This window comes from Ochotona curzoniae, unplaced genomic scaffold, assembly GCF_017591425.1.
Source record: "Ochotona curzoniae isolate NIBS_2020 unplaced genomic scaffold, NIBS_Ocur_1.0 contig_3432, whole genome shotgun sequence".
In the NCBI taxonomy this organism is placed as follows: Eukaryota; Metazoa; Chordata; class Mammalia; order Lagomorpha; family Ochotonidae; genus Ochotona; species Ochotona curzoniae.
Window position 1 is genome coordinate 22495526 of NW_024465859.1, and position 10984 is coordinate 22506509.

Genomic DNA, 10984 nt, shown 5'->3' on the forward strand with positions numbered 1-10984 from the left:
AAACACAAAGGCGCCAAAGCAGCACTCTCTGTCCACAACTTTCATTCTCAGGGAAGTTTCTCTGTGCCTCTGGCTCGCAGCCTGCTCCCCGCCCCCCAGGTCCCGAGACCTCAGCCCAGCTGAGGAAGGACAGTTTAGGCTGCTGGATGCTCCTGTCCCAGCACTCCCTCCCCAACCCTTCCAGGTACAGTTCCAACACCCTTCAGCTTGCGCTGGTGGGGGACCAGGGTGCCAGGAGCACGGCCTCACATGGGGACTTCTGTGGGACACAGGACTCATATGGGCCATCTGCTTCCTCGGAGGCCAATGCTTGTACAAGCCCCAACACTTTTCTCTCTGCCAAGATAAGCACTGAGAGGCAAGACTGTCTTCTCGGCCATCCACCGCAACAACTCCGGACTGGAGAGGGAGAGCAGGGTGCCTCCAGCCCCAGCTCCTTCCGTGTGTCACCCCAGGTACTGAGGGAAACCCCAGTAGTTGTCTGTGTCTCAGGTCCTTGGGGAGTTATGGAAGAAGCAGATCCGGCTTGGAGAAACCCAATGTCCAACACAGTATTTGGTAAACATCAGGCATGTGGGCGCTGAGTGACAGGTGCCACGGGACAAGCCAGTCCCCACGTGGCTCATCTGGGCTGGGGTCATCCTGGAAAGTTCTGACCCAGGGTCTCCTGTCCGCAGGCAGAGGAGCAGTGACAGTCAGGAGCAAAGGCCCAGCCCACCTCCCCTAGCAGGCAGAGGGGAGGGGGCTGAGTGGTTGTCAGGCGTGGTCCTCCCCGTCGGCGACGTGGTGGTAGCCAGGTGGCTGGGCCTGCATCCGGAAGAGGACTGTGAGGAGCAGCACGATGAGAAGGAAGAGGATGGAACCACACACAGCCAAGGCCACGATCACCTCTGGGCACAGGGGGAGGAAAGAAAAGTCATGTCAGCGTGCCATCCATGAAGACAGAAGTAGCTGCTCTGTCCTGCCGTACCAGAGACATGGGGCCAGAAGTGGCCTCATGGAGTTTGCATTGTAGGAGAGGAGATCCAATGGAAAAGCAAAGAAAGGAACAGCAGGCCAGGGACAGATGCCAGCAAGGAGAACAGTACAGCAGGCCAGGTGGGGAAGGCATAGCTGTGCGTACATAAGAGTGTGAACTAAGATGGAAAATTCGGTGTGACCTGGGGGCAGGGGTAGGAAAAAGGCTGCCAGAGTCTCCCATGTTCCAAGAATCTGCAAAAACACGTCCCCCATGGCCAATGAGGTGACTGCTGAAGAGAAGCTGGGAAGAATTGGCCATTGGTTTTTGTAAGATGGTCACCCTCATGAGAGTGGCTTTCAGTGCAGTGAAGGTGACACAAGACTATGGGGTTTGTCAGGGCCTTGGAACAGGTGACCAAGCGGAGACAGCAACAAGAGTCCCTGTGCAGGGAAGAGATGGACAAAGATCCCAAATGGGAGACTGTCCTGAGCGGTGGCTTCTCCCAGCCAGCCACTATTAATCTGTTGGTGGGAGAACTAGGACGTCAGAAGACAAGAAGACAGGGCCTCACCTCAGGCTGAGGAGAGTGGAGGGAGATGCCACACGCTGCTCCCTGCTGGCAGCCTGAAGCTGGAGCAGCCAGTGGCTCACCTGTGTCAGCAGATCCGCTTGGCAGCTGGCACTCCTGCTGCCAGTCCTTGGCTACCATGGGCTCTGTGAGATGAAGGAAGTCCTGCAGGGGGCAGCGGTGAAGGCAGCCAGGCAAGATCAACGGCCAGGGCGCCTTGCTACTGTCGTTGCGGAAGTACATCTCCACCGAGAAGTTCCTGAGGATGGACAGTGGGTGGAGGGGGGTTATCAGCTGTCACTCACTGAGGCCTTGGGCAGCCCATGGCTGTGGAGCAGAGGTGCGTCTCCAGGTGGCAGGCTGTACTCACCCGTTATCTTCCTGATACAGTTCAAATATGTGACAGGAGGCGTAGGGTGCCTGTTTGCCATTGTAGACGTCCAGGGCCATTTGCAGAGCCACCAGGGTGGTGTCGTGCTGCAGGGTAGGAGGGCTGCCCGTCAGCACTGCCCCGTCAACCCCCACACTCCATCCCGGAAGCAGACAGCTTGTGAGCATGCCAGCTCAGTCGGGAGCTTACCGCCGAGTAGACCAGCAGCTTAGGGAGCTGCGAGCTGTTGGCCATCAGCGTCAGGTTCTTCCGGATCTGGGCCAGCAGGACCCCTGAGGGAGAAATGTCCCCTTTGTTGGTGGTGATGGCCGTCCCCAAATCCTGACCAGACTACCAGTGCCCCTCAAACCTCGGCCAGTCCTGGGTCTGGTGTCCATGTGAGAGAATTCTGAGACCCAGAGCACCGTATGGGAACTCCACCCACTCTGCTCTCTAAGCACTTGATGGCTACTTCAAAGAGGAAGCAAGGAAAAGCGAGAGACCTCTAATTTTAAACACGGGCATGGACAGGTATGTTGGTAAATGAACAGCCACGAGGCTATGCCCATGTTTTGAAGAATTATTCTACTTTGGAACAAGCTTGCTTTAGCATCTACAAGATGGTTGCTGCCCATGCAGGTTGCTGGAAGCTACCATGCTGTCAGGAAGCTGTCAGCTGGCTGACTGCCCCCGACCCTGGAGTTGGGGCGGGGGGCAATCCCCAAACAGGGAAATGGCCGCTGGATGTTCGCTCAGCCTCCTCTGAACATGGGCTGACCGGAGAGACCCAGGGTTGCAAATGGCAGCAAAGTGGGATGCAAATCTGACAGACTAGTGGGGAGACGGAGAGGACAAAACGGGATGACAAGGCAGGGGCCTAGCTCTGGAAGAGTGAAGGAGCAGTGTGAGAAGCCCCACTGCACAGCTGGGGGAAGGAAGGTCCTGAGGAGAGAGTGACATGCCATTCCTGTCACTCACCGCCCTGCAGCCGGGCCTTTTGCACCTGCTCGTGGATCCCGAAGAGGAAACGAAAGCTGAAGTCCTTCAGGCGTCTCAGGCGCTGCATGGTTTGAGGTGAGGCCCAGGATGGCAGCGGGAGCCCATGGGTTTGCTGTGTAGCGCAACAGCGGACTGGTTAGCTCCCCAGGGGTGCACTGCCCCAGAGGGGAGATGCCTGTGTGTGTGAGGCAGTGCAAGGGCAGCAGGTGAGGCCCTGGGCCGGTGCCCGGGATGGATGCCATGGGCCCGCGGGGCACCAGGAAAGGAAACTCAAGCCGAAAGACAGACTCAGCAGGAAGGAGACCACGAGGGTGGGTGGGGGAGCGGTGGGAACTGCTGACAGCTAATAAACCGTTTCCCACTCAGGGGTCCATTCTCACCCGTGAGGAAGTCCCCATGTTTCACAAGCAGCAGCCTGCCTGGGCCTCGCCAGTGGCAGTGACAAGGGTCCAGCCATGGGGGTTCCACTGTCCCGGCTACCTGGGCTGCCGAGGGGGAGAGAAGAGCCCCTGCATTGCCCTTCCCCCAAGTCTGGTCCTGCACCGCAGTAGCTCACCTCACAGAAGAGTGTGTCATAGACATTCCAGACGGTCTCCAGTGTTACATCTGTCAGCCCCGTTTCGTTGGCCACCATGTCCAGAAATTGCTATGCAGGAGGACCGGGGGAGGAGGTGGTCAGCTTGGGCCTGGTTGCGGGGCATAGTAAGGACAGACGGGTGGCCCTGGTCTAAGCCCGACTCACTGCATTCTGGAGGCTCTCGCTCTGGTACTCAGGTGTCTGCCTCGTCTCATTCTGTAGCTGCTCGTAACGGGGACAGGGGCCCAACGGGAACTTCAGCAGCTACGGATCCAGGAGGTAGGGGAAGACAGAAAGGTGGTCAGCCAGGCAACCCTCGGTCAGCCGGGCAACCCTGTTCCTCTGCAGGGGAGAGCTGGTCATTCTCACCTTGTCCTCTGCCACAGGCACGGTGTGCACGGGGATCGGCTGCCACGTGATGTTGGGGTTGAAGCGCTGGGTCCCCGTGGGAGGAAACAGCCCTGCCAGGTTGGCCTCAGCACTCATCAGAGTACGGTCAAAGTCTGTGCTTCGTACATAGACCTGCAAGAATGGCGATATGAGACTCACCCCAGTGTCAGAGGTCATGGTGGGGTGGAGGGGACACCCTGTCCCCTCTCCCACCAGCACAATCCTACGGGAAGGAACTACTCTTGTCAGTTAATCCAGCAAGTCAGAACCCCATCCATACAGCTGGCCTTTCTCCCATCCCTCATGGCCCTGTCACCGTTCTGGTAAACAAAACACACCCTGTGGGAGTGACTCAGTTCAAATGGCCCTTCTTCCTGATCCAAAGTGCTTCGTCAGCAAGGCCTGCCCATCAGAGTTCTCAAACAGAGCCCATCTGCCACCCAGACCACGATCCTGGAGGATGGCACCTGCCTCTCCGAGCATGCCCCTGACGCATGCCCTGTCTTAGTGAGCAGTAAGAGAGGAACCAAGTAAGGCACAGAGGTAGTTGTTGGTGAAAAGGGAGAAGGAGACTGGGCTGCCGATGGAGCTGGGGCTCCAGGGAAGGAGCACGTGCCCAGCATCCTGCCATGTGAGGCTGAGTGGTCACCAGGGGAACAGCCACTCCTGTTCTGGGGCTGGCAAAGGACTCCACAGGACCAGTGCACAGACCCGTCTTCCCCGGTAGGCTGCGTCTAAGGATGTCTGCACTTCCCAGCTGTCATCTTAACCCCCCACCCCCGCCATTTATCACATCACACCCAACTTCCTCTCTCTCTCTCTCTCTCTCTCTCTCAATTTCTGCAAGGCAGAGAGACACAGGTCTTGCAGACAGTGGTTCTCTTCCCAGTGCCCACAACAGCATGGGCTGGGAACTCTATCTATGGCTCTCAGCTGAATCTCAAGGACCCAAGCCCTTGGGCCACTATCTGCTGCCTGCCACAACAGTGCTGGTCCTGAGCAAGAAACTGGATCAGAAGCAGAGTCAGGACTTGAACCAAGGCACTGCACTGTGGGATCAGTTGTTGCAAATGGTTGCCCTAACCGCTACACAAGATCCCTGCCCCCACCCCCACCACATTCTAAGCTCCTGGAAAACAGAGATCCTATCTGTGTGGAGTGGTGCAATCCATTGTATGCAGCCCTCTAGGCGCGAGTCCTTGCAAAGTACTTGTAGGGAAAGCTTGTTAGAAATCATTCCGCCACACCTTTCTGAGGTCTGATTGTGGGTGCCTGATCACTCCGCCTCTCCCCAGCCCAACCTCTGGGAATGGGTTCCAGATGGTTCTGGGCTGTTGCATCTTAGTGTTGCAACCTTCACCACTGGAGGGAGGCCAGTAAACCCAGCCTGACCCTTAGGCTCCCTGAGGGCAGAGAAAGGAGACAGCAAGTCCCACTGTACACCTTACCTCTTGCCGGTGGTAAGATGTGTTCAGAAAGCCATGGTAGCGCTGCCGCAGGGCCTGGCCCAGCTCCCAGTGCTGCAGCATCCCCTCCTGTGGACAGACCCTGGGGTCAGAGGGTCCAGAGCAAAGGGAAGGCCCTGGCTGCTTTCCAACTTTCCCCCTGGCTGGAAGCAACAGCACGTGCTGACGTGGCCCACTGGGAATGGTGCTGTCAAGTGACAGTCATGTCAGGTGTAGGACTGGGTTCCATCAACACCCGTGGGGGAAATGGCGCTTGTCTAGCCTGTTCCAGAGGTTACTCATTCCACAGGTCACCCCAAGGGAGGCCTGGCCGATGACTTACCTTGGTGAGCTGCCCAAAGCCCTGGGGCCATTCCTCCTCCTGATACGGGTCCTTGGGATAGGTCTTCACTGGGGACCGATCTCCATGTCTGTACAGCTGAGTGAGAGGAAAGAGCGCCACTTGATGAGGGACACAAAGCACCCCCACCTCCATCCAGGAGAAAGTAACTTCTTCCAGGTTCCTGAGGTTCCAACTTGGCTAAGCAATGCCACCAGGGACCGTGAGCAAAGCCCAAGGTACAGTTGGGAAGGGGAAGAAAGTAAAAGATAGGCGTAGACTGGGGAAGCTGGCAGTGATGCAAAAGGCATCCTTGTGAGTTAATCTCAACCCCTCAACTGCAGTTTCGTGGCACTCTACCACCCAGAGACACAACTCCTTACTGTGACTACTGGACCCTGCAAACAACCCCGGACTCCTAAAAGCTCCAGGCTAGTCGTCCTCTCCCCGAGACCCCCGACCGACCCTGGGCACAAGCCCAGCTGCTCCCTCCCTCCACCAGCAGGCCTTCGCCTTTCCAGCTCCTGGTGAGCTGTAAGCTGACCCTATGTCTCATTTACCAAAGTCACGAAGCGTAGACTCCGGCCCTGAGTCGGTGGCATCACAATCAGGTTCACGCCAAGCAGAAGCTGCAAGAGAAGTGCCCGGCTGCAGCTGAACGGTCTGCCCGCCATCACCGCCGGAGTCTGCAGCAAAGAGACCGGAACTCTTTGAGTGACACCTGGAGCAGCCCCCCGGACACACCCGTAAAGGGGCACACGCCGGAAGTGCACTCGCGGCCATCTTGCTAAGGGAGGAGGGGGACAGAGACGGGAGATGAATGAGGCTTCGGGAGGGAAGGGTTGTCGAACCCTGAGGATCTGAGGTGGGCAAGTAGCCAGGGCTCGCACAGCGGCGGCGAGGGCGTGAAGATTTCTTCTTGGTAAAGAGAGTCACGAGGTTGGGTTTGCCTCTGCCAGTAAGGTGGCGCTCGCCCTGGGTGGCAACGTGTCTGGGAGAACGAGCGCCCTCTAGGGGTGCTTCCTCGTCCTCACTCCAAAGTCTGCAGGCTCTGACGGAATTGGGGCGAGGGATGGAGCTCTGCAGGGTGCCCCTCTCCCTTTCGGGCTGGGGGTGGTTTGAGCCGTGGCCCTGGCTGCAGGCGGAAATCTTACTCGGAGGTGCAGAGCACCCCGTGTCCACAGCCCTTTGGACCAAGCGGTCTATCCGGCTCCTTTCCCCTGACCGCTCTTCCTTTGGCCGCCTCCCGTCCACTTGCAAGTTTCAGTTCAGAGTCAAGACGTCATGCCGCCTTCCCAAAGGAGTTGGGTTGCACAGGATGTTTGAATTTTCCAGTCCTCAGGGGAGAAATCTCCGTGCCTTGGGATGGTTGGGGGGGCGGGGTAAAGCGAGAGTCAAGTGAGGTTTCTGCAGAACTAGAGGCCCCCCGGGCTTATACTGTTCGGGTTCTGGTGCGGGACTCTGTGACTCAGCCCCGGGTGATGGGTTTTGAGGGTGGGATCACGGGTTGGTTGGTTGGTTGGATTCAGATCTGCCCACTGTAGCCGCAGCACTCATGAGAATTGCCTGTGGTTATCTTGACCTGGTGCTCCAGGTTCAGCTATTTAGAATCTCAGAATCTGAGCTCGCTGCCAATGGTGTCGTGGAGAGGGAGCTGAGGAACGAAGAGGAGAACTGAAAACAGGCCAGCCAAATGATTCTTAAACTGCCCCATGTCGTCACAGCCCCTTTGTGAATCCAGCAAAAAATTAGCCCCCTCTCCTGCAGAAAAATGTCCGCTCATACAAACGCACACACACGGTGAAGCTACCGAAGACCACCTTGGTTTTCGTAAATCAACATCTCGGAATCCGTCATCTAACCAAATTTTATGTGACATGTTGGCAGGGGGAGGGGGAAAACCCAGGGGAAGTGGTTTCCCCAAACTTGTAGAGATGAAAATGGGTTAAAACTTAAGCCTAACTTTTTTTTTCTTTCTGGTTAACTAGTCATTACCATGAGCTGTCTTCTTGCAGGCTCATCCAACCGCATTGCTAAGCTCTATCGGGTAGCCCCCAAAATACCCGATGAGAGAGATTTGTGCCAAAAGCAGCCTCTTCACTGGAATGGGATCGAAGGGGAGTCTGGCTCATTGGCAAATCACGGCATGTTAGCAGACTTCAGGGGAGTGTTTTGGATCCACCTGCTCCTGATCCAGGTTGTAAACTAGCCAGGCCATGAGGCTTTCAGAATCACAAACCTTTAGCTCACCAAGTGTTAGCGAGTGCCAAAATGTCTCATTCATCTTCTGTCGTGCTTCCCACTTGTTCTAGTGTGTCTCCCATCTTTAGTGCCTGCAGGTGTCCCATGCAGGAGGGATGGATGAGGCAAATATTTCATTAGTGATGGTGAGGCACAGTTCTTGGGATTGTGAGGGGTCCTTAAGATCCAGAGGGCTGCATCCCACTTTCTCAAGTCTAGCCTCTGCACAGTTCTCATTGAATGTTCCTGTGGCCTTCATTCCTTGGTTCCCAGGGGGCAGTGCAGCCTGCCTGTAGATGGAGAGGTGGGTCCAGGTGGACATATTCCGTTCCAAATAAGACAGACTCTGATGGCAAGCCTGGCTTAGAAACCACTGCTGTATCCCCATGTTGGCCAAAGCAACAGTCACAGCAAGCTGTTCCTTGCCCCATCTGGGGAGGCAGTTTTGTGTAGTGGAGTGAAGGCTGTGAGAGAAGGGAGTTGTTTGGGTTTGGTTTTCATTTAAGCTTGAATTTTTCTTTCTTTTTTAAAATTTTCTTATTTTTATTGCAAAGTTAGATATGCAGAGAGGAGGAGAGACAGAGAGGAAGATCTTCTGTCCTATGATTCACTCCCCAAGTGACCATAACAGCCGGTACTGTGTCAGTCTGAAGCCAGGAGCCAGAAACTTCCTCCAGGTCTCCCACGTGGATGCAGGGTCCCAAGGCTTTGGGTCATCCTCAACTGCTTTTCCAGGCCACAAGCAGGGAGCTGGATGGGAAGTGGAGCTGCTGGGATTAGAACCACTGCCCATATGGGATCCTGGCACGTTCAAGGTGAGGACTTTAGCCACTAGGCCACCATGCCGGGCCCTGTATTCACATTTTAATATTGATCCCTTGCTGTCAAGTAACTCCTAGGGTTTATCGTGAGGTTGAATGAACTAATGTATGTAAAAATGAATTGTGTAGAGCCTCTAGATAAAGTGAGTTCTCTTTGTGCCTTCTGTATCATTTCTGAACTCCACTCTGCGAAGCAGGAATCCTTGGATTCTTCTCTCTGGAGACTGGATAGTTGGGCAGGAGTCAGTAGGGACCCAGTGGTTCTACAAGTGGTTCCTCACATGCCCCACCTTCCAGAATGGTGTAGGAGACAGGGAGCAGGAAGCCCCTGAGCCAGTTGGTCCCTGCAGACTCTACCTGTGACCTGCTTCGTAGTGAGGGACTTCAGGGAATTACCCACCAGCACCGTGACTCTGGGCTGCTGAATACTCTCTAGTTCTGTTTCAGGGTTTTCTTTTTCTTTCTTTCTTTTTTTTTTTTTTTTTTTCTGATTTATTTGAAAGGTAGAGTTACACAGAAAAAGAGACCCAGATCTTCCTTCTGCTGGTTCACTCCCTAAGAGCCTGCAACTGTTAGGGCTGAGCCAAGCTGAAGCCAGGAGCTTCATCCATGTTTCCTACGTGGGTGATAGGGAACACTTGGGGCCCATTTGCATCCACTTTCCCCAGGCAATTAGCAGGGAGCTGGTTAGGAAGTGGAACAGGTAGGACATGAGCCAACAGTCATGTAGGATGTCTTTTGCAGGCAGTGGCTTCACCCACTGTGCCACAGTGTCAGCCCCTGCTTTACGGTTTTCCTTGCAAGAAGTGTTTGGAGGTTCTGGGAGTTGGGAAATATGACTGGAGCAGTGCGGGCAGAAGGTTGGGTAGTGTTTGGGAGAGCATTATAGCAAAACGGGTTGAGCTGATACATATAAATGTATATATATATATATGTATATGATTTTCATACATATAAAAATCATATATATATGATTTTTAAAGATCTTCCATCAGCTGGTTCGCTCTCCAAGTGGCCACAATAGCTGGAGCTGAGCTGATCTGAAGCTAAGAGTCAGGAATTCTGGGTCTTCCCCATGGGTGCAGGGTCTCAAGGGTTTGGGCCAACCTCTACTGCTTTCCCAGGCCACAAGCTGGATGGGAAGTGGAGCAGCTGGGACACAAACTGGCATCCGTATAGGATTCCAACACATGCAAGGTGAGGATTTATCCACTAGGCTATCTTGCCAGGCCTGATACACCCATATCTTATATCCTAGTGCTGGTTTTAGTCCCTGTGCTTCCACTTCTAATCCAGCTTCCTACCAATCTTTTTGGAAAGCAGCCAATGATGGCACAAGTGCTTGGGCTCCTGCCTGCATGGGAACCCTGGATAAAGTTCTCGGCTCTTGGCTTTGGCTTGGTGCAGTCCTCGCCACTGAGATCATTTGGGAAATAAAACAGCGGGTGAATAATCTCTGTCACTCACTCTCTTTCAAGTAGGTACAAATAAATAAACATTTTTAAAAAAGTGTGCAAGGGGGAAGGGGTGTCAGCAGGCAAGCTGCCCTCTGTAATGCCTGCATCCCATATGCATGCCAGTTCAAGTTCCAGCTGTTCCACTTCTGCCAGTCCAGCTCCCTTCTAATGCTCCTGGGAAAGCAATGGAGGAAGACTCAAGTTCTTGGGCCCTTGCACCCATGTGGGAGACTCATATGGAGTTCCTGGCTCCTGGCTTCAGCCTGCCCTAGTCCTAGCAATTGCATTCTGGGGAGTAAACCAGCAGATGGAAGAACTCTTTTTCTACCTCTCCATCTCTCTCTCTGTAACTCTGACTTTCTTTTTTTAAAGATTTATTTTTATTATTTTTTTATTGGAAAGGCGGATATACAGAGAGGAGAGACAGAGAGGAAGATCTTCCGTCCGATGATTCACTCCCCAAGTGAGCGCAAAGGCCGATGCTATGCCGATCTGAAGCCAGGAGACTCATCCGGGTCTCCCATGCGGGTGCAGGGTCCCAAAGCTTTGGGCCATCCTCGACTGCTTTCCCAGGCCACAGGCAGGGAGCTGGAAGGGAAGCGGGGCTGCCGGGATTAGAACCGGCGCCCATATGGGATCCCGGGCGTGCAAGGCGAGGACCTTGAACCACTTGCGCCACTGCGCCGGGCCCCAAATAAACATTTTTTAAAAGTCACTTTCAATGCAAACATTTAGATCATTGGGTTAAATTGTTCTCCCACTTCTGGGTGCCTGGGTTCAGCACCTGGCTTGAGCTCCTGGTTCTAGCTTTCAGC

At 54.6% G+C, this 10984-nt stretch overlaps 1 protein-coding gene across 3 annotated transcripts; it reads right to left on the reverse strand.

Moving 5' to 3' along the window:
- Positions 1–25: 25 nt before the first annotated feature.
- ACP2 (acid phosphatase 2, lysosomal) lies at positions 26–6537 on the reverse strand. Of its 3 annotated transcripts, XM_040980215.1 has the most exons (12): positions 6502–6518; positions 6211–6336; positions 5654–5749; positions 5314–5400; positions 3845–3997; positions 3641–3739; positions 3455–3544; positions 2878–3010; positions 2110–2192; positions 1900–2006; positions 1613–1788; positions 26–890 (listed from the first exon to the last, which is right to left on the reverse strand). In XM_040980215.1, exons 2-12 carry the CDS (start codon positions 6322–6324, stop codon positions 757–759), a joined length of 1272 nt encoding a protein of 423 aa, XP_040836149.1. In that variant the 5' UTR covers positions 6325–6336; positions 6502–6518; the 3' UTR covers positions 26–756. The 3 variants fall into 3 exon arrangements, with proteins under 3 accessions (XP_040836149.1, XP_040836150.1, XP_040836151.1); XM_040980216.1 differs by lacking the exon at positions 5654–5749 and having other exon boundaries at positions 6211–6535; XM_040980217.1 differs by lacking the exons at positions 3455–3544; positions 3641–3739 and having other exon boundaries at positions 6211–6537.
- Between the last annotated feature and the right edge of the window lie 4447 nt (positions 6538–10984).

Coding starts and splice junctions, on each gene's coding strand:
- ACP2 (XM_040980215.1), bottom strand. CDS start 6,324: ATGGCGGGCAGACCGTTCAGCTGCAGCCGGGCACTTCTCTTGCAGCTT. Junction 1,789..1,899: donor CTGTATCAGGAAGATAACGG/GTGAGTACAGCC, acceptor GTCCATCCTCAG/GAACTTCTCGGTGGAGATGT. Junction 891..1,612: donor AAGCGGATCTGCTGACACAG/GTGAGCCACTGG, acceptor CCCTGTGCCCAG/AGGTGATCGTGGCCTTGGCT.